General features: G+C 34.2%; 1 protein-coding gene across 1 annotated transcript in view; it reads left to right on the top strand.

The window, feature by feature from the left end:
- The window catches only part of Gpatch2 (G patch domain containing 2), a 135,218-nt gene that overhangs the window by 76,591 nt on the left and 36,521 nt on the right, over positions 1–22,106 (top strand). The window contains exons 6-7 of the mRNA XM_013015355.1: positions 10,632–10,699; positions 16,367–16,406. Of these exons, the coding sequence (XP_012870809.1) occupies positions 10,632–10,699; positions 16,367–16,406 (108 nt within the window). The remainder of the gene's footprint in view (positions 1–10,631; positions 10,700–16,366; positions 16,407–22,106) is intronic.

The following is a 22,106-nucleotide window of genomic DNA, read 5'->3' as shown; positions in this document are numbered from 1 at the left end:
TGTGTTACAGTTCTCCTTAGGAATGAAAACCTCTTGAGTATTGGTTTCTTAAGTCTGATCCTTTCTATAACAGACTGTAGGGCTTAGCACCAGGGAGAAAACAATTTCATGGCTTTTTGTTGTTATTGTTGAACCTCGGTAAAATTATAGGCAGTGCAAAAGAGACTTCAAAACTTAAAGTTTTCATTCATTGAACTTTCTTATAAAATTAAATGTTATATTTAAAGTGTTTTGAATGTACAGAGAGAGAAAAAATAAAACTTTTGTAAACAAATTCTTTGGCAAGAGTTATACCAGTGCTCTGTATTTCTGGTTAATAAGAAGAGTGAGCTGTGGGTCAGTCTGGAATCTCCCAGCAGTGCCTAGTGAGCAGGTGATTACCTTTTGTGTCAACCAGATAACTGGGAACAATTTTGAGTAAGCATGAGAGTAAGACAGAATTCTGAAGAGGGATGAAATATGTCAGAATATTGTTACATGTAAGAACCATAACTTTAAAAAATAAATGTAGTCATCTTTTGACTTACTAGTCCTATTAGATAGTAAATTTTTTATTGTAAAAATATCGTACAGAAGGGTTACAATTACCTCTGTACAGTATGTTCACAAATAAAATAAAATTAAATTTAAAAAAAAGAAGGGTTACAATTACATGGGCAAGGTAATGAGTACATTTCTTATCAAGCATTGTTGCCTCCTTCTTTGTTTCCCCTTCCCATCCCTTCCCATTCCTTCCCATTCCACCGGCCCCCCACCAAAGTTGTAAAGTTCATTTTTTGACATAATGTCTTGTACATTTCATTGTTGCAGTGGGTCCACCTGTATCCCTATATAAACAATTTGTTTTTTCCCTTCCCCTCCACAAATTATACTAACATCAAATACAGTGAAAACAGGGGTTATACTGTGGGGGAGGGACATACAAAGCAACAAAGAAACCACATTTGGGCATTTACCCAAATGATCACAAACAAGACCATACTAAAGCTACCAGCACAATTATGTTTATTGAAGCATTATTTACCATAGCTAAGATATGGAACCAATCCAGGTGCCCCTCAGTAGATGAATGGATCAAGAAAATGTGGTGTATAAATACACAATGGAATTCTATGCCTCTATCAGAAAGAATGACATTGCCCCATTTGTTAGGAAATGGAAAGACATGGAAAAAATTAAGTGAAGTAAGCCAGGCCCAAAGAAACAGGTCCCATGGTTTCCCTTATTTTGCAATTACTAGTATACGTCTGAGACAAGCAGAAATGGTCAGATAAGTTGATATTAAGCAAAATGAACCCCAAGATAAGGACTCAAATATTTTTTTCTTTCTTGTGGTTGTTTCTAGATAGTAATTTTTATTGAACACATATTAAACAGATATATTGGATAATTGATAAACCAAGCCCAGCGCCAGGCGCCAATGGCTCACGCCTGTAATCCTAGCTACTCAGGAGCCTGAGATCTGAGGATCACGGTTCAAAGCCAGCCTGTGCAGGAAAGTCTGTGAGACTCTTATCTCCAATAAACCACTAGAAAACCGGACATGGCTCTGTGGCTCAAGCGGTAGAGCGCTCGCCTTGAGCTGAAGAGTTCAGGGACAGTGCCCAAGCCCAGAGTTCAAGCCCCAAGACCACCCCCCCCCAAAAAAAACAACAAAAAAAAACCAAGCCCAACATATAATTGTATGTTTAATAGATGAATAGAAATTATGAATTCCCTATGCATGGGAAAGTTTTAAATATAGGAAGGTACAGAGTATAATTAAAGCTCTAATATATATGCATACTATATATATGCATATTATATATTTATAATCACATTTTATTTATAATTATATATAATATATTTACATATTTTGAATGTATAAATATATTAACTGTAGTATATAGTTGTATTATATATATTTATGTAATATGTATTAAAGGCCACTGAACACAAATTGTAGAATCTTTACATCTTCATTGTAGTGAAATTGATATGTTCTAATACAAGGTATCAAACACTTTCAAGTATAAAATTAATTTTGACTTAAGATAGGTAAAATAATACAGTACTTTAAATTTTTTCTTTAGATTACCATTTCCAGCATAATCATTTCATAAACTTTTTATATAAAATCTGTATTTCTAAATTTTAATCAGTTTTTTATTGTGAAAATACCATACAAAGGGGTTACAATTACATGAGCAAGGTAATGAGTATCTTATCAAGCATTGTTGCCTCCTCCTGTTTTTTCCCCTGCCATCCCTGCCCTCCCATCTCCCCCCACTTCTCATCCCCCGCCAAAGTTGTAAAGTTCATTTTTTGACATAGCATCTTATACATTTCATTGTTGCATTGGGTCCATCTGTATCCCTATTTAAACAATTTGTTTTTTCCTTCCCCTCCCCAAATTACACCAACATCAAATACAGTGAAAACGGGGGGTTATACCAAGGGGGAGTGACATACAAAGCAATAAAAAAAAATCACCTTATAAATATGTTAGAAACAATAGCAAGAAAGAAAAAACCACTTGTGTCCTTATCTTGGGGTCTATTTCGCCTAACACCATCTTATCTGACCTTTTCTGCTTGTCTCAGACATAAACGAGTTATTACAAGTAAGGGAAACCATGGGACCTATGTTTCTTTGGGCCTGGTTTACTTCACTTAACATAATTTTTTCCAAGTCTTTCCATTTCCTAACAAATTTTTTCAAAGGTTTTTCTTTTTTTTTTTTTTAAATTTGCCTCTAAGGTAGATTTTTCTAACCTAAATATACACTTAATTTTGAGGAGGTATGTGTGTGTGTAATGAAACCTAAGAAAATATTTATTTTTAAATGTAAATGTGAATTGCTTTGATGTGAATTGAATAAGAATATCTACATTTAGACTACCATGGCTTATAAATTAGAATTTTAATAGGATGTATAGATTTGAAGTGTAACTTAAGCATATAGTACTGAAATAAACTTACAAAGTTTTTAAAGGCATACATTTTGTTGATTGGTTTGACATTTACAGAAGGCAGGTTTTTATTTAACAGATTTCAAATAAACATGTTGATGAATCCCATTGTAATGTTGCCAGCTACATTAGTGAGGGATTTAGGAAGCATTGGTCAGCCGGTAGAGGACACTCACAGCTTGCAACTAACTCTGGACAGCTAAGTGAAACCATCTTTCACTGTCTCTATTGGACATCAATCTAAGCGGATTTTTAATTCTTACTCAAAAATACTACTGTGAAATAGGATGAAAAAGTTAGTTTTATATTTGCTTTTTAAATTTGCAAATTAATCTTTTCTCTGAAAGCATTTAAGTCATTAATAGTATATACTAATAATGAGAATTCTGTACTTAATAATTAGAAATATTAACATTCTAATAGGCTAGAAATATTAAATTTCAAGTTTTAATACTATCTGGTTTATTATTATTTTATTATTTTTTATTATTTTTTTAGTTTTATAGTGTCATTATATAGTTTACACTGGGCTCAAATTCATTATGTAACCCTGGCTGGCCTCAAACTCAAAATTGTCTTATCTCAGCCTCCTAAGTGCCTGAATTACTGTATTTACCCTAACCCACCCTGACTGTACTTTAACTGAGAACAGAACTATGACCATGAAGTAATTACTGTTTAGTTTAATTTTAAAACGTATCATTTGCCAACATCATATACATAACTATATATTTGTATATTTCTAAGCTTTCGTCAACTTATGACAGACTTTATTTTAACATTTCTCACAGAAGTCTATTTACTTTGGTTTTTTGGAAGTGTACTAAGATTGCTTCACAAGTGCATCAAGTCTATGTATGCCTCCATCCACTTCTCACTATGGTGCTGACAGCTGTAAGGTTAGCATCTACCCTGTGACAGTATCCTGATTCCTGCTGGGGAGACTAATCCTCAATTGAAAGGAAAGCCCTGGGCTTCTCTGTGGTTTATTTCCTCTGACTTTTTGATTCTTTAAAAAACCTTCCTGGTTTAAAGGTGTAATCTCACATTTAGATTGATACCTGCTTCTAAAAGAAGTAAAAGAGAATAAAAAATACCAGTTGAAACATTCTCTTCTCCCCCTCCTCCCTTTCTCCCCCTCCTTCCCTCCCTCCCTCATGCCCTTCCTCTCTCTCTCTCTCTCTCTTTCCCTCTCTCCCCTTTCCCCTTTCCCCCTGTCTCTTTCTCTCTTTCTCTCTGCCCTCACCCTCCCTTGCTCCCATCTCTCTCCTTGTTTCCTCCAAGTTTCTCAGATTCTCATCCTGAAATATTTACTGTCACAGTGTTTAGAGCACTGCCTTTTTTGTGATGATTCTCTCCTTTATGAGCCATTTGCTGTTTAAGTCAACATTGGCATATGTGGTGATTTCTGAGAGCCCCTAGTGGAGCTACCACGCCCCTTAGATGACTTGTTTGTTAGGAGAACTTACAAGCCAGCTCCAAAGTCTTCCTGGATATATTATGCATGCTAGGTTAAAGATTTCCCAAGTGAGTATTTTAGGTGATGGTCACCATTTTCTATGGCAAATCCCCAAATACAATAAACACTTGATTTGTGCATTGTTTCCCTGAAAGAAAAATAACGTAGGTGGTGAACATGACCACTTAGGTATCAATCCTGCTCTCCATCTCTGACATTAGCTTTTCTCTATAACCTGACAATAGTGATGTCTCTTCTCTCTAGACAACTTATTTATGAAAAACATCCTATAAGCGGGGCAGAACTATAAAGAACTGTTGTTCTTAATGCCAACAAGAATGTTTCTACTCATTATGTGGATTTGTGATGTGTCATGTCATCATTATCCCTTCCCTGTTGGCTTGTTTATGGTTAATTTCTTCCTGAAAGCACATCCCAACAACGTGGAACCCTTGACTTTGACTAACAGGTAAAAATTGGTGCATTCCCCTACTGTGTTGTATCCCTTCAAATATGATTTAGATTCTATGCAGACCATAGATACTTAATGCCACCCATATCCTAATGCCACTGTCAGCTCTGCGGGAAAGAGCAACATTACTTGTGAATGTTGGTATTTTTTTTAAGATTTGTTTGGTGAGGAACTGGCTTATATTTCTTTACCATTGTCAGGTTATATAAATCCTAAATTTCAGAGTATTTTCTTATTGGAAAACCAATTTATATTGTGTAAATTTACTAATTTAGTGCATGTTTTCCTAATCTCCAGTAGACCAGCTATCCGGAGAAATGGATCATTTTTATTATTTTATTTTTAACATTTATTGTAAAGGAAATATATAGAGGGGTTGCAGTTACATAAGTCAAATAGTGAATAGATAGTTGTTTTGAGCAGTGTTGCCTCCTCCCTCATTCTCTCCCAGTTTCCCCGCCCTCCCCAAGTTGTATAGTTCACTGTTGAGCTGGTTTGCCCTTTGTCCCACCTTTTCTGTGCTTCCCCTCTCTAAAACAGATAATTTTATATACAAGACAAAGGGTACAGAAATAAAAAACAGCAGCAGCAGGAATAAACCAAATGAAAAGGGAAAGAAGAAAAGAAAAAAGAATTGCCAGCAGTATAATAAAAAACCTTGCTTCCATTTCTTGAAGTTCATTTCAATAAACATCATTTTATATGAACATATGAACATAGCTATTGAGCCCTTGTGACCCTCTCCTAAGAACATCCTCCTTTGTTCTTACTGTGTGAATGGGATTGCATCACACTGAAGAGTTTCTGCATAGCAAAGGACATAGCTATCAAGATAAATAGAAACCACACAGAATGGGAAAAGATCTTTACTAGCTGTGTGTCAGATAAGGGTCTTCTGAAATATACATCTTTATTTTTGAATCTTCCTTATATGTGGGTCTTGCTTAAAGACAAAACTCCTGTTAGGTAAGCACTTACAATGACCTTGCATCCATCACATGTCATGCATTTTGTATGCACTTCTTTTTCTTTTTTCTTTTTTTTTAATACCCAATTGAGTTCTTTCCTGAACCTTCTATAAATCCATTGTTTTACTTTGCGAGAAGTGCCAGAGAGTGAAGATACAAGATGAATTCTTGAGAATTATTTACTGATCTTATTCTTAAGAAACAGGAGAAAAATTTGGAATAGAAGGATTCTGTAACTCAAGGTTTTATCAAGTAGTAATATAACTGAAATCACCCAACTGAATAGACACCAGTAGTAAAGTTAAGCATAATTTTGTATGTAAGTAAGTTCCTAATAATATTTATTGAATTTTGTCCATTAAGCCATAGTGTTGAGCTTAGAACAATCAGTGTATTCATAAGGAGCTAGACACTTAAGCTAGAGGTGAAGAAGTGACCCTGGGAAACCTTGAATGCATTTCTCACTTGTGTTCATTTTACTGTCAGCAGAGCCCTTGGAGGGGAACCAGAAAGGCTCTGTGTGAAAACAGCAGTTTAGAAAGTTGCATTTGGCAACTTGAGGTAGAGATAGATTAAATACAACTCCCTTGTAAGAGGCGATTTTTTATCTTCTTCCTAAATCAGATAGCTACTTTGTTTCCCTTTAATCTTATCGATGCTATCCAATTTATGCTATTTGAATTGCTGCATTTTTGTATTTAGGTTGGAAGTAATTCGCAAGTACTTTTTTTTTAACTTTTTCCATATGTGATTTTAAAGTAATATTAATGTTATTTTCCTGAATCTATTTTCTGTTCCCCAAATAGATTGTGCCTTTTGTGAATTGTAACCATGCTGTGATTTTATAAGAGTAGATGACACAATGAAATATTTTATTCATTCTTCTACCATGTTGTAACAGAATTCTTGGAACCTTAATGTAAAAACATAGGTGCCCTCATTTGAAATGACTTTGGAGAATCTTCTTTAATATTAGATAAAAGATATATCCTAAAATTTCTGAAAAAAATTAGAACATAATTTCCTTTTTAAGTGAACATAAACTTTCAGACTAAGCATCAAAATCCATTTGCTCCCACTTTATCCTCCTGTTACTTCCCACCCCCAGGGGTTAAAGTCATATTTTTGAAATTGTTTTTGTTCACTTGTTTTCCTTAATATCTGTCACATGTATTTGACTGACACATTTCTAGAACATACTAGAGACCCTCATGCAGAGCCTGCTAAACATTAAAGGCTGTTTCTTTCTTCAAAGGAGTCAAATTAATAATTGTCCTAAGAGAAACAGGAAACTTCTAGGGCTTGACAAGCCAGCTGGCGGCACTAAGACCGGCCCCCTCCAGCTGGAGGCTGCACAGATTTGATTGGCCAGTCCTCACGCAATTGAAAGGCCTTTGAATGGCAGCCTGCCACAAAAAGTGTTTGGAGGCATGGGTACCTAAGCAGAATAGCACTCAGGAGGCAAGTAGGCTAGAGTTGAGAACTCAGAACAAAACTGAGGAGGAAAGGGTGTAATAGTCAAGAAAGGATCAAGACAGTAGGTTCCTCATTTGTGATTGTAGAAATTGAAACAGGTGTTGTAAGACAACATGAAAATGAGAAGGATATAAAACCAACTGTTCTGTTTATCTGCTGAAGAAACTGCTGTTACAAATGAGTGAAAAAGTAAGGAAAGGCTCTAGCCGTGCCTAGCACACTAGAGAAAGGTATCAGGATCATGTGCCTGAATTTCCCACTAAAGGTACTTAACTGAGCTTATAATTTACATGGCTGTTGCATTTTCGTCTCCCACTACCATATTCATTCATCAGAAGTTGATAAGTTGATGGTAGAACAGAGCAAATGATGAACAGTATAATGACATAAAAGTTAGATGATCTAGAAACCATTATTTCTGTCTGGCTTTGAAGTTCATTTGGCTTTTTAAAAATTTGTATAATAGGGCTGGGAAGGTGACTCAGTGGTAGAGTGCTTGCCTTGCATGCATGACACCCTGGGTTTGATTCCTCAGCACCACATAAGCAGATAAAGCCAGAAGTGGCACTGGCTCAAGTGGTAGAGCACTAGCCTTGAGTGGAAGAGCTGAGAGACAGAGCCCAGGCCCAGAGTTCAGGCTGGATGACCAACAAAAATAAATAAATAAATAAATGTGATTTATCAAGCATTGTCTTTTTCAGGAATTGGTGGAAGGCATGTTTGGAGGAATGAAACCATTACCATTCTTATTTACTAGAAATTAATACTTTGATGTGATATTTGAACCTTAGTTTGCTTGTGCTCTTCCCTGAGCTTCAGTAACTACTCCTTCATTTTATTTCTATATGTACTCATAATTCATCATAAAACAACTATAACTGTTAGCAATTCTTTAAGTATATTTCTTCAAACCTAATAATATTTTGAAGTGTTCTGCTCACAAAGTTAAACATGTGTTGGAACACAACTGTAATTTCAGCATTATATAATGGAATCATGAGTTCAAGTACTGGTATAAAATCAGCCAGGGCGATATTGTAACATCTTGCCTCAAAGGAAAAAGAAGAAAAAAAGTGTTTTAAAGTTTAAGATCTACTCCAGCTTCAGTCTAAAACTTGATTTTCACAGGTGAATTCTCTATTGAATATATTATTCTTAGACTTTAGATAAGCATGTCTGTAAGCATTAAAGTAGGAGTAGGTTTTAATGGTAATAACATTTATTCCTCCTTAGGCTGACCAATGACCTCCAAACACCATCATAACTGTATGTCAATGATGCTGTATTTCATTAAAAAAATTCTAAACTATGAGTATATTTTTATTCCTTAAACATAAAGCATAAATTGACTTGAAATAGCTATAAAGAATATTTGCTTCTGTTTTTTAACCCCATTACTAGTGAATATGTAAAACAATTTAAATATCTACATTTGCTACTGTAAATCTTTTGTGAATTATTTGTTGAAAATTGAGTTGAATTTACCAGTTTTTATACTCATGCAATTTCTGAGAAATTCATAGTATGATTATTTCTGACTAGAGTGAAAGCTTGCATTTGTATTGTGGTATAAATTAGTTATAAATTCTTTTTTATTATATTCAGTTCTATTGTTTTCATCAGACAATTTATCACATGAGTATATGTGAAATTCCTTTGTTTATTAAATTTCAGATTATGTACTTTAAGCCAGAGCAAGACTCAAAACATTTTTCCGTAAGTGTAGCTTCAGGTAAACAAGCAATTTTAGTCCTGAAAATAGCTTCTGCTTCTGTCAACATGTTGTTTATTTTTTCTCTGAGATAAAAAGTTCAGTTTTCTGATATTTGTAGCAAGATAAAGTCAGTAAACAAGATTAATATAGTGTGGAAAAGGTTGTCAGCAGCCCTGGCAAAGGAAATAAGTTGCCTGTACATAGAACATACTGTAAACTGAATAAAAGTGTCAGGTCCACCATGAGATAATGTGATCATGAACCTCTAACAAAGCATGACATAGGCACAGTCGACTTTTCTCATAGCCCCACTGTAGAAAATGGATTACTGCATTCCAGGGATACCCACTGGAGTAGCATGAAAACCACATTCTGAGGCGAATGGTGGATGTGGTCTTGGAGTTAAGCCACATTTACCTGTGCTGTTCCAGCCATCCGTTATCAATGTTATTGTCTGTGCATTTGCAGTATTTACATTTCTTGGAATTCCTGTGTGTATGCTGGCATCCTTGTTACCATGAGATTCAAGAACAAATAAAATTTTTGAAAATGTTTCTTTTAGAGGTATATTACTGCCTTACATGCTTTTTTTTAATTCTCTTCTATTTAAATGGCATTTCTATAAGTAACCGTGTGTCTTGTTTTATGAAAGAGCCTGTCTTAACATTTTACTGTAGCTTTATGCCTTCTATTTGTGATGGTAGATTCATTTGTGCTTGGTGCTTTAGTTCCCTTTGAGAACTTTCTGTAAGATTGGTATGCTGTGAAATTCTTTAAAAATGAGTGTAGCTTATATCAAGAAGTTATTTGAATTTGTTGTTGGAATTCTAATTTTTTAAATTACATTGTAAGATATTGCCCTCTTACATCAAATTAGGTTTTGTTCAGTGTAAATATACAGGTAGCTTGTAACTTTGTGGACAAACTATAATATAATAATGCTTCCTTGACCAAATTCTTGTGTGCATTTGAATTTTTACATTATAATATATATTATTTATATTTAGGAACTAAGTATAAATACAGTGGCCCATGGAAATATCTGCTGATCTAATCAAACTCTTTTCATCATCAAATTAAATACAGGAGCAGCTGGACAGTATTTGCAAATGAGTCACTGATCTGTTTAAGAATGTTTACAGGGCTGGGAAGGTGGCTCAATGATAGAGTGTTTGCCTTTGCATGCATGAGGCCCTGGGTTCGATCCCTCAGCACCACATAAGCAGAAAAAAGCCAGAAGTGGCACTATGGCTCAAGTGGTAGAGTTCTAGCCTTAAGCTGAAGAGCTGAGAGAGTGCCCAGGCCCAGAGTTCAGGCCCCATGACCGACACCAAAAAAAAAAAAATAATAATAATATTTACATAGTTTAAAGATACTTTTAAAACAGTCTTTAAATTCTTGCAGAATATCTGTGACCATCAAGATAATTTTTACCAAGAATTAGATTATACTTTTGGTTTATGCAGTTTTGTCTTGGATTTGAGGATGAAGGTTGTAGGCTCCAGTTTACAACTATATTCCCATCCATTACATCCTTATCATCTGCTGTTGATCTGCAAACCAATCTCTGATTCAAAAAACTGTCCCCACAGGTTTCCAGTCCTGGCCCTGTCAGTAACAAGAGGATGGTTCACTTTTCCCCAGATTCTCATCATCACGAGTGAGTACTCATTAGCTGTATAACTTTGTTCAGATATTTTATTTCTTTACAAAAAGTGGTAACTGTTGTTAATGAAGGTGGTTTAGTCTTTACCTGTATTTTAAAAAGTAAATATCATATACATATAGTTGTACAAGGGCCATTTAACTTAAATCCATGTCCAAAATTTAAATGAAAATGTTTAAGTATATTTTATGTTTGTGATAAAGTTTGAAATGCAGGCACTATGTTAGAATTCACTTAGTAGCTGAAAATGTGCAAATTTTCATGACCCTGATTAGCATTATACCCCTCTAGTCAGCCATCTTTACCCTTTCCCTAGTCTCTCGATGTCATCTGCACTTTCCACCCCCTTTACCTCACCTACCAATATACCAAGGTCCTATGTATTATTTGAGATTGTTTTACAAAGAAGTTTATTTATTAGACTGTACTAGTTGCAGTTAACAGACTAAGTAACAGTAGCTTAGACCAAAAATGTGTGTGTGTGTGCTTTGTTTTGCTTTTTAGGCTTTCCTGTTTTGTCTTCTCACATGCATCAGGAAAAAGAACACAAGGACCTGCCTATTTGTTTCTCTATTTTATTAACTTAATTGCTAGGGCTACTTTAATCAAGCATTTTCTACTTGATTGCTTAAACAACAGAATTTATTCTGTCACACTTCTAGAGTCCAGAAGTCCAAGACCAGGGTGAGGGTGTATTAATTCCTTCTGCAGGCTTTAAAGGAAACTGTGCTTCATGTCTCCCTACTTTTGATGGGGTGCCAGAAAGCTCTGGTGTTCCTTAACTTGAAGTACCATGTGTAACACTGCTATCATCTTCTCCTGGAGGTTTTCTCACCTATGTGCCTTTGTTCAAGTTACTTCTTTTGTAAGGGCACAGAGACAGATACATAACATTTTACAGTGTTACTTATCTTAATGACCTTATTTTAACTTGACTACTTATAAAGATCAACCAAATGAGATGATATTTTGAGTTAGGACTTAATACCAACATAATTTAGGAAAACCACCATCCTTACTTACTAATGTTTTTCATATGCTCAGATTTATTGTCTCATCCCAAGATGGTTGATTTTGATTCATATCTCATGTCAGCTAATAGCTTTAACATCTTACTAGGACACAAAATTCTTAACACTACTCACTTTTTTCTTTTTAACAAGACCATTTATCTAAATAATTCTGTTGATCATAATTCCCCCTCTACCTCTTTGTCTCCTTACTTGCTATTCCCAAAACTGTTTCAAGTTGTCTTATTCCATTTCTCTCTCTCTCTCTCTCTCACACACACACACACAGAATATTTTGTCTATATTTGTCCTCCCTTTCCTTCCTCATTTGTCTTTACACTCCCACTAATGCCAACACCCCAGACCAGAAATTTTTCTAATGTTCTTTTTGTTAAAGTACATGTTAATTATTCAAAGGCATTTCATCATGGTGTCTCACACATGTATATATACTATAGATTAATTACCTAGATTGATAGATACATGCATGCATACATACGCACATATGGTCTTGTATATGCTTTTGCATATATTTATATTTTAGATCTAATATCCACATATGAGGGGAAAATGTGTACTTTGTCCTTAAGAGCAGACTTACTTCACTTAATATGATGATTTCTATGTCTATCCATTTCCCTAAAAATGATATAATTTCATTTTTCTTTATGGCTAAGTTTTTGTTTATATACCACATTTTATTGACCCGCTCATGAGTTATATGGTATCTAGTCTATTTTCATAGCTTAGCTACTGTGAATAGTGCTTCAATGAACATAGTTCAATGAACAAATGCTTCTAATATACCCTAACATTCCTGTAGAGAAATGCCTAAGAGTGATCCTGCTGGATTATATAATCGTTCTGTTCCTAGTTTTCTGAGGAACCCATATTCTAATTTTCATAGTAGTTGAGCAAGTAGAAGTCCCACCAACAGTGTATTAGTGTTCACTTTTCACTATATCCTCATGAAGATTTGTTATAGTCTTGATTGCTATCCAAACTAGAGTGAGGTAGAATGTCAGTATTGTTTTGATGAGTGTTTTCTTTTATGGTCAGGGATGTCAAATATGTCTTCATATATTTGTTGGAGGTCCCACTCTTGACGGAGAAAAGCTATAAGACATTGGAAAAGGCTTTTATTTTATACAAATATTTATACAAACCACTTAGTTGAGATACACGTCCACATGTTTCAGGTTGAGTTATCTTAGATTAACATAGTTTTGGAATTGGCCTCTCCGTGCTTTAAAACAGAAGCAGACTCCATTTTTCTTCACTTTGTCTCTTTCATTGCCACAGCAACATATATCTGAAAAAATGTGTCTGTATATGTGTATGTGTGTGTATGTATGTGTGTATGTTGTTTAACAGAAGATATATAGTCAGTGAGTTGGCCAGAGATAGTTTCAGTTGTGCGTTTCCCCACACTCCAGCTATACTAAGTGGTTTCTTACTGTTTCTTGTCTTTCTCTCACTCAGTCTGCTCCCTAAGTCTAATACATTTCCAACATGTCATAGTAGAAAAATCAAAGTATGCTTGCCTTTGGAATATACAAATAATTTTCCAGGGAATAATGTTCACCAGTAGTTTTAAGTAAGTCAATCTCCTGATTCCTTGCTTCTGCCTATACACTTATTTCCTGAAATGCATCATCTTTTTAATGTTTCCCTACAATTACCTTTCTCCCATTTTAGGGAAACAAAAAAGGAATCCTCATCTTTGCCCATCCTAATCTTACTTTGACATGCAGTATAAAACTATCATCAGTTCCAAACAGGTATTTCCAAATGTAATGATGTCCTTTTTGAGGGGTAGAATTTATTGACTATGTTACAAATCACTTTGCAAATCAGACGCATAGTTGCTAGTTCTTTTCCTTTTTAATAGTAGATGAGTAACAGGACTTCTTACTCTAGAGAGGTTGTAGGATATTTGGCATAAAACCCAAAGTTCACATAATCAAGTGACTTTTATTTCCATTTATTCTTTTTATGTTAATTTATCAATTTGTGTGAAAAAGGTTTCTGAACTCTGAAATGTACAAAAATTAAATGTAGATGCTAGAAACAACTTTGGTCACTGAACATGAACTAATTTGGCAAAAAGGTCATTAATGATGTCCTTAGTGTGATCCCCACTACCACAATTTTTCTAAAACATTATAGTTATGAAAATGTAATTGTTTTTTATAAAATAACCCTTAATTTTGTACTATTTAAGATACTATCTAGCAGTTATTTCCTGGGAAGACATAAAGTCCAATCATTAATGTTATTTTAGTAGGAAATATTTAAATAAATCAGATATTCATTAATTTTGCTAGAGAACCACATAAGAAAGTGACAAGTCTTCATTCAGCTAAAGCAGAGAAATTAGTATCTGAGTAAAAATTAACTTTCAAAATTCATATTTAATTGTGTTACCTTTTAAAACATACAGATGTAAAAATGTTTAAAAATGTAAGACTAGCTCATAAAAACTACATATGAGCATAAAGTAGGTTTGTTATGATAACAACCACTCTTTTGTGTGGTTTGTTTTGTTTTGGTTGGTTGTGGGGCTTGAACTCTGGGCCTGGGTGCTGTACCCTCAGCTCTTCAGCATAACGTGAATGCTCTACCACTAGAGCCACAGCGCCACTTGGGGTTTTCTGGCTGTTTATTGGAGATAAGAGTCTCAGGACTTTCCTGCCCAGGCTGGCTTTGAACCACAATCCTGAAATCCTGAGTAGCTAGGATTATAGGTGTGAGCCTCTGACACCCAGCCATAATTTTTTTCTTTGTAACTTTTCTTAACCACTTACCAATAATTATTTTAAGTCAATATAAATATGATTGCTTACTTGATTTTTTCTAATATTTATAGTTTGCTTTTATTTCATTTTTAAGTAAGAGATTTTTTTGTTTAAGGAATTATATATAGATCAGACTTATTTTAAATGCACTTGAGTGACTCATTACAACCCTATGATGAATTCCTGTATAAAGCAAATATTCACCCCTTATTTTATCTTTTGTGTAAATAGCAAGTTTGCTAAAAAGCAAGATTTGCCTGGATTAAAGGTTATGTTCTTTGGGAATACATTTATACTTTGAAATCTAGCACCTATTGTATCATAGGGAGATTGGCTTTAACTCTAGATTGAACTCTAATAGACAGACTTGATCAATGCCACTTTTGATTTACTGTGATTTCCTTGGTTTAGTAATTTAGCTCACATATGTTCTAATTTTTATTTGTATAATAAATATAAAAACAGCCCCTTCTCATTTAAGGTACTTCCAAAATATCTATGTGAAATGCAGACATATTAAAATACATGTAAACAATACTTTATTACAATCAGTGGTATGGGAGACGGCTACAGTTTTTAATTCTTTATGACTTTTTAAACTGAGGTATGCATTTGATTTTTTTTAAAAATATTTTTCTTAAAGCAAAAGACATAATCCATAATAGAATGGAAATTGTGAAAGTATAGTGAATGATCAACTGGTAGTTAATCCAGACACCATTCTGTAATGCCAGGAAGTCTCCATTCTCACATAGGCTGTGGAATCTGCTCTGCCAGGGAGCACAACCATCTATGAGCTTGAGAAATGTTTCAGGAATGCAAAGGCATGTAAAAGAGCATAGAGCTATGGGGCCATTTGTTCTCATTTTTATCACCACAGAGAAGTTGGGGTAGAAGTAGGGTACCAGGAGATGAGGTTTTTCAGTGTAAAATCCATACCCTGTTATTTGGTGGAAGGAAGCAAACACCAATATCCTTGTTCCTGGAACTGGAACATGAACATTGTCTCATAAAGATTTTATGAGAATAGAATATAGTATATCCCTTGTAAAGAGGGCCTTCTAAAGACACTTAGTAGTAATGTTCTAGAAAAAAATAACATCGACAGTAATCACGATATCATTCCCCAAAATGGTGGGCCACTTGTTTTTATGCACAATGCTGCCCTTGCACTCAATAAGCCCAAATGGAAGGATAGCCTGGGGGCTTAAATCTGAGCCCCAGGGACAGCTGTAGCATTGTGGGACAGGCAGGGCAGGAAGAGGTGGGATGCCTTTGATTGCTTGGTGACTTCTGTATTCTTAATGTTGTGAATTGGTTCTCAGCGAAATTCCTGGCTGATTTAATTGAAAAAAAGTGAATCTGAGGTACATTTGACAACTGGTCCAGATTTTCAATCCAGGGCTTTTTATACTGTTTCTAGGAGAAAAACTTCACAAGAGTATTCTGGTGGCTTTAGCTTTTTTTTCTGAGTCCAGTAATCTAAAGGTCGTAATTTGTTTTAATGATGCTATAATTAAGTTGTGGTAAATGATAGCGTTTGTAGATTTTTATAACCAAAATTGATTCATAAAATGAATACAGTCCCAGCAGTTTATGTTAACATAATTAAATGGAAATGTAATTCTAACTCAGTTTGCTTATTAAATTGAAAATTACTGGGTTATAAGCACTCTTACATTTCTGTCAAAATTGGTGTAAGTGTTGAATTACATGAAATATCCATTAAAATAAAGCATATTTAAGGCTGTGTTGCTGGTGGTGAATCAGTCTGGTGAGCACATTCAAATCGGTGATTGGAGAGCAAGTACTGTCAGCCAGTTCTGGTAACACCTCTTCTCTTTCCTCCACAGCCATTGGTTTAGCCCTGGGGCTAGGACAGAGCATGGCCAGGTAAGGAACATCCTCATCCAAAAGCAGTCGGTCTCTTTCAGATATTTATCTATTTCCCTTTAGGATAATAGGTCAGCTTTATGAGAAAAAGTCTATAAATAAATCCTTAGCTTATTTTTAGAGGAGTTAATGGTACCAGGGCTTCACACACTGACATATAAATGGTCCTCAACACCAGAGTTTTCCCAAACTACTGCTGCATTCCTGAGTCACACGATTGACTTCATGGAAAGGCCTGTAACACATTCATGTGTGAGACTTCATTACACATGGTTTCACAGAATTGAGGGAGGGAAGTGCTTTTGAAAGTAATTTTTATTAAATATAAGATGAACATATGATTATTTCTTATGAAAGTGTAGAATTTAGCAATCATTTCTTACCTATTTCCATTCAGTCTATAAATGAATTTTTTTAATCTCCTCTTGCTATACATGACAATACAATGATTCGTTGGTTTAACAAAGAACTTGGCATTCATTTCAGTTGTCTTTGCACATATAATAATTCATCTAGTTCCTTTGTCTTTTGAATGCATTACTTTTCCCTCTGTACCATGCTAAGGTAATTTAGAGCTTATATTATGAGAAGCTTTAAAGCATATACATTTTAGCCTTTGAAATTTTTCATGGATTTTTTTTTGTTCATGATGAATGATGTTATTTTTTTATTGGATGATCGTAAGAAATCACACTTTTAAAATACATGGCAGTGATAAAATCCAAATCCTTGAAGAACATTTCTTCTGAGGAGTAGGAAAGGGAAGTAGGCAAAAAGAGAAGCTTATGTTTAGAAATAGTAATTGATTACCTTACTCTTATCACTGATGTGTAAAGTCTTCATATTTAGATGCAACAGTCATAGTTGCATCTATCTATCTAAGGAGGTGGCATGTGTTTCATTATAATCTGTACTACATTTCTTTGTCTTATTAATTCTCTAACATATAAAAGCTTAAGGAAAGAAAAATGTGTTGGGAATTCAAATTCATTTGCAATGATTTTTCTTATCTAGTCATTTTCCATGAGTGATTTTCCCTTTGAACTATACTTCTTGCATCAATATAGAATATATTCCTGCTATTGCTGTAAGTTTGGAAACTGTCCTATGATGTGTTTATCTTACTATCTGGAATGCAAAGAATTAGACATTCTACCTTCATATCTCTCAACACAGCATGCTTACAATAATTCCGCTTCTATATTATATCTCCTAGCATAAAGGAGATATTTCATCCCAAAGTGTAATCTTTTTGAATCTCATTGTTACCCTATAATTTTTTTAACTTTTAAGTTGATGTTATAAAGTTGGGCTTTATTGTATAACTGGAACTTTGACCTCTAGTCAAATTTACTGTCTTGTGAAAATTTAATTAATAGCGAAGACTACAGTATAGCTTAGTGTTAGAGTATGTACCTAACATGTACAAGTCCCTGGGTTCAATCCCTAGCACTAAAAAAAGCAAATGGATAATAGCTTACAAAGTAGAAAGTTGATGGGCTTTGACTAATATTTAAATCTATCTTTTGTTTGAACTTTACTATAACAGTTTAGATTTTTATCTTGACTAGAGAAATTATCCATTAATATATGTAGGTATTTCTTTCATCTTGTAGTAGTTATATTCTATATTCTATAGGCTCAAACACTTAATCATTCACTCCTGGGCAATGCTCTTTGGAGAAAGACAGGATCAGTTTCTCCAGTCACATCTTCATCAACCAATCAATATATATCCTTGATATTTATGTGTGTCTCTGTTTTAAGATACTTTATTTTGTATGTAGATTATTGGCTTATAAATACTATACTCAGTAACCCTGAAACTCATACCTACATATGACTTAAATAATTCACTCATATTTTTTCTGTAAATTTGAGTTTTGAAACAGTGAAATTACCCCCAACATATAAATTGCAAAGTGCTCAACAGAAACATATAACATAGTGCTCAACAGAAAATAGAAATTCCTACCTGTTCACAGCATAAGAACTGAAACAGGAAGACAGAGTACCCCATTTTGGACCTTAGCTCCAGCTCTCACTTTAGTGAATACAATATATAGCCTTCTATGCATGTCTGTGCATAACTACAAAAGCACTAAGAGAAAGGACCATGATGTTATTCATTGGCTAATAAATGTTAACAAGTGGATGATTTCAACTGTACATATAAGTACACATTATTTATGTTTTGAGAGCTAGTCATAGCTACTTCAGCTTTTAAACCTAACTTTATCATAGCAAACTATTGGAAACCTAGGTCCAAGTGTTGAGATATAAGACCATAGAGAATTGTAAAAATCTTAAAAAAATATTGTTGAATGAATGACTTTTACCATGCCTAATCACCTATTATTTTCCTCACATTAAATTTTCAAAATAAAATTATTAGCCCCATTCCAGTCCTTATTCCTTTTCCCAACTTGTGATTTTTGGTTCTTGTTGATCTTTGATGCTTAATCCTATTCCCATTTCCATTCAGTATTATGATCATACTTTTCATTACACATTAACTAACTAGCTTACCTATCAGCCATTGTCCATTAGGTACTCTCTATTTTAACAAAAAGAACTGTGTTTGAAAAGCAGCATATCTTTTCCCCTAACATGGGAATAGGAGCAGTACTTATAATATATTGGTAAGTGTTAAGAAAACAATAGAAAGATCTATGAATCAAGTCAGAGAAGGAAGGAGGGAGAAGCAACTCTTTGAAGCACATATGTATGTGCACAAGTATGCACATGTGTATTTAATTTCTGGGGCTTTCTCTCCCCCAGCATCTTAAATAGTTTGATTTTTTTGGCTGAATTTTACATGTGTCTGGATGGGTCATAGATCATAGTTGAGATGAACATGAAGAGCCTTGAAATACTTTGCAGATAACTGAGGAGTTCACTGAAAGAGATTCCATTTGAGACACTCCCAAGGTGAATGCCTTGTCAATATCAGATAGTGAGGAGAGGAATTCTGCTCTTTTGTTTCTTCCTCTTCTGTCAAGAATTTGAGACTTTTGATAATCTTGTGAAAAGATCATAAATAGCCACAGAAACTCATTCCATAGGAACACATCTTCCTGGTTTAGTTTAGCAAGTTTAAAAGTTGTATGCCTAGGTTATGCATTTGTGCATTTTAATGTAATTCTTACACACGCATCTTTAATATACACCTGCAGGTCACTAATAAGGGAATTGTACCTCCGTTTGACCTAAGTCCAGCAATCTGAAAGTTGGAAGGTAAGAAGCACTGCACACCATATTCAGAAGTTCTGTTTTTAATCAGACATAACATTTTTGAGTCAGAATCCTAAGAATGACCTCACTTGTGACACTGATAGGAATTCCATGAATAGAAAAGTTACAATAAGGAGAAGAAAGTATTTTCAAAGTATGATAGGTTGTTCTTGCTATCAGACAAGGCTCCAGGATTTGTGTTTCTCCTACTGGGAATTCTCAACTTAATTTCCTTTTTCAAAAGAAAATATGTCAGGAATCTTTTACATATAAATGTATTTTATTTTACTGTAGTATCCTACATGAATTTTTTTCAGCATTGTTCTTTTGATAATCTGTGTTCATATATCAACTTGTTAGATTTATGACCCAGTGATCTGAGGCTATATTTTTATATAAGCTGCATCTTAAAAATTGCACAAGGGCTGGGCACCACTAACCCACCCCGTAATCCTAACTACTCAAGATGCTAGGATTTGAAAATCACTATTCTAAACCAGCATGGCCATGAGCAGAGAAGTCCATGAGAGTATCAACCAATTTACCATCAAAAAGCCAGAAGTGGATCTGTGGATCAAGTGGTAGAGCTCCACTTTTAGTAAGAAACTAAGTGCCAAGATCCTGAGTTCAAGCTCCAGTACTAGTACAAAAAAAAAAAAAAAACTTCCAAAGATATATCCAATTTAGAATATTATTGGTAAAGTGAGATAATTTGGGGCTAACTTTTGTACATAGATGTATATTGCTTTATTGCAGTAACAGTCTTGGTTTTATATGCTGGCCACAGATGTCAACTTGAGGAAGAAGAGTCATTCATTATATAGCTGTAATATGAATAAATACAGTATTGAAGTTCAGAAAAATGTGTTATCATTTAAATTTATTCAGATGGTGTCTGAGAACTAATGTTTATTTTCATCATTATAGTTACACTTTCTGAAATAATGCATAGAATTCTAGTTCAGGACACTGTAAGTAGCACTTTGAGGTCTTTGAACTGTTTTATCACAAACCTCAGAAAAACTATAAAGGTATCTTTTATCTTAAAATTACAAAAATATTACTTAAAACAGAGGTAGAGATTTTTTCTTCTAGCTTATCTGTGTCACAAGTGTTGGTTTGTGTGTTTATATATATATATATATATATGTATGTATATATATATAGTTTATACACATTTTAAAGTCACTAGGTTTAGAAATTCCAAAACAAATATTTTTAATTTTTAGTAATAATTTAGCGCCCATGATACAAAGTGTTTCTAAATTGAAACACTTTCAGATTAATGGACTTAAGATAAATGGACTTGAGATACTATAGAAAAGTAACCACCATTTTTAATATACTTTATTTTTGTAGTGGTTGATATTTTTCATAAGTAGTAGTAATGGAACATGGCTGCAGCTACATAACATATAACATCACACTCCCCATTTTATCACACCACTGACACATTCAGTCATTCATTCAACAAATATTTATTGAGTACTAAAAATGGTTCAGACATAGTTCTGAATTCTGGAGATGCAGACAAGTTGAATAATCAAAGCTAAGGGCCAGTCATAGTGAGTGCATGCACTAAATTTCAGTATGGCAGGGATTATGTGTCATTTATAGGGATGGAGGTTAGGTCAGTGGGACACAGCAGAATAATAAATTGTGAACTTACAGATATAATCATATTATAAAAGATTATGAAAGCCTTGCACAGCATAAAATCACATAGCTTGAGAAAGCTCACTGGTTACAGTATGAAGAATGTATTAGCTAGATGCAAGACTGGAGGTAGGGAAGCTGTTTAAGGAAGTTGGTATAGGTGTTGAAAAAAGATGGCCTAGACTAGATGGTGGCCGTTGAGATGGAAAGAAGTAGATGCTGAGGATATGTGTATTTAGTTAAGACATTCTTTCTAACCAGGTTCTTAATGATCTAATGTCTGTTCTTGTTGATAAACAAATGATTGTAAATGAAGTTATTGAACAGTGGAAAGCAGTTATCCTTCATATAAAGTAATTGAAGCTGGTCAGACTATATCTAGTGACAGTCAGGATCATTAATTGTAAATGCATGGATACCATATTCTCAGCATTTCCTATATATGATCCAGTCTCATAGAACTAAGCATTTTACATGGTTTATCTTACTTAATACTCACAGCAGCCTTACGCCAGTCAATATTATTTTATCTCTATTTTACAGGTAAAAACTAGAGCTTAGGAGGGTTAACTACTTTACCTAGGGTCACATAATAAACCTACTGTAAAAAACTATTTGTTAAGCCTAGTGACTTGTTACTGGTAGAGCTGGGATTAGAACCCAGTTCAATATTACATTATTTTAAAGCTTCTATTTTTGCAGAGTTGATTTCTAATAATGCTGATCATCATTTTTTAGCCCAGTCTCCATATAAATCTGCATGCATAATATAAACTACAGTTTGAGTGAACATGGAGTGAAGAGTATTGT

This window comes from Dipodomys ordii, unplaced genomic scaffold, assembly GCF_000151885.1.
Source record: "Dipodomys ordii isolate 6190 unplaced genomic scaffold, Dord_2.0 Scaffold26, whole genome shotgun sequence".
Lineage (NCBI taxonomy): Eukaryota > Metazoa > Chordata > Mammalia > Rodentia > Heteromyidae > Dipodomys > Dipodomys ordii.
The sequence above is the reverse complement of the archived record's forward strand: the minus strand, read 5'-3'. Positions and strand labels throughout refer to the sequence as shown.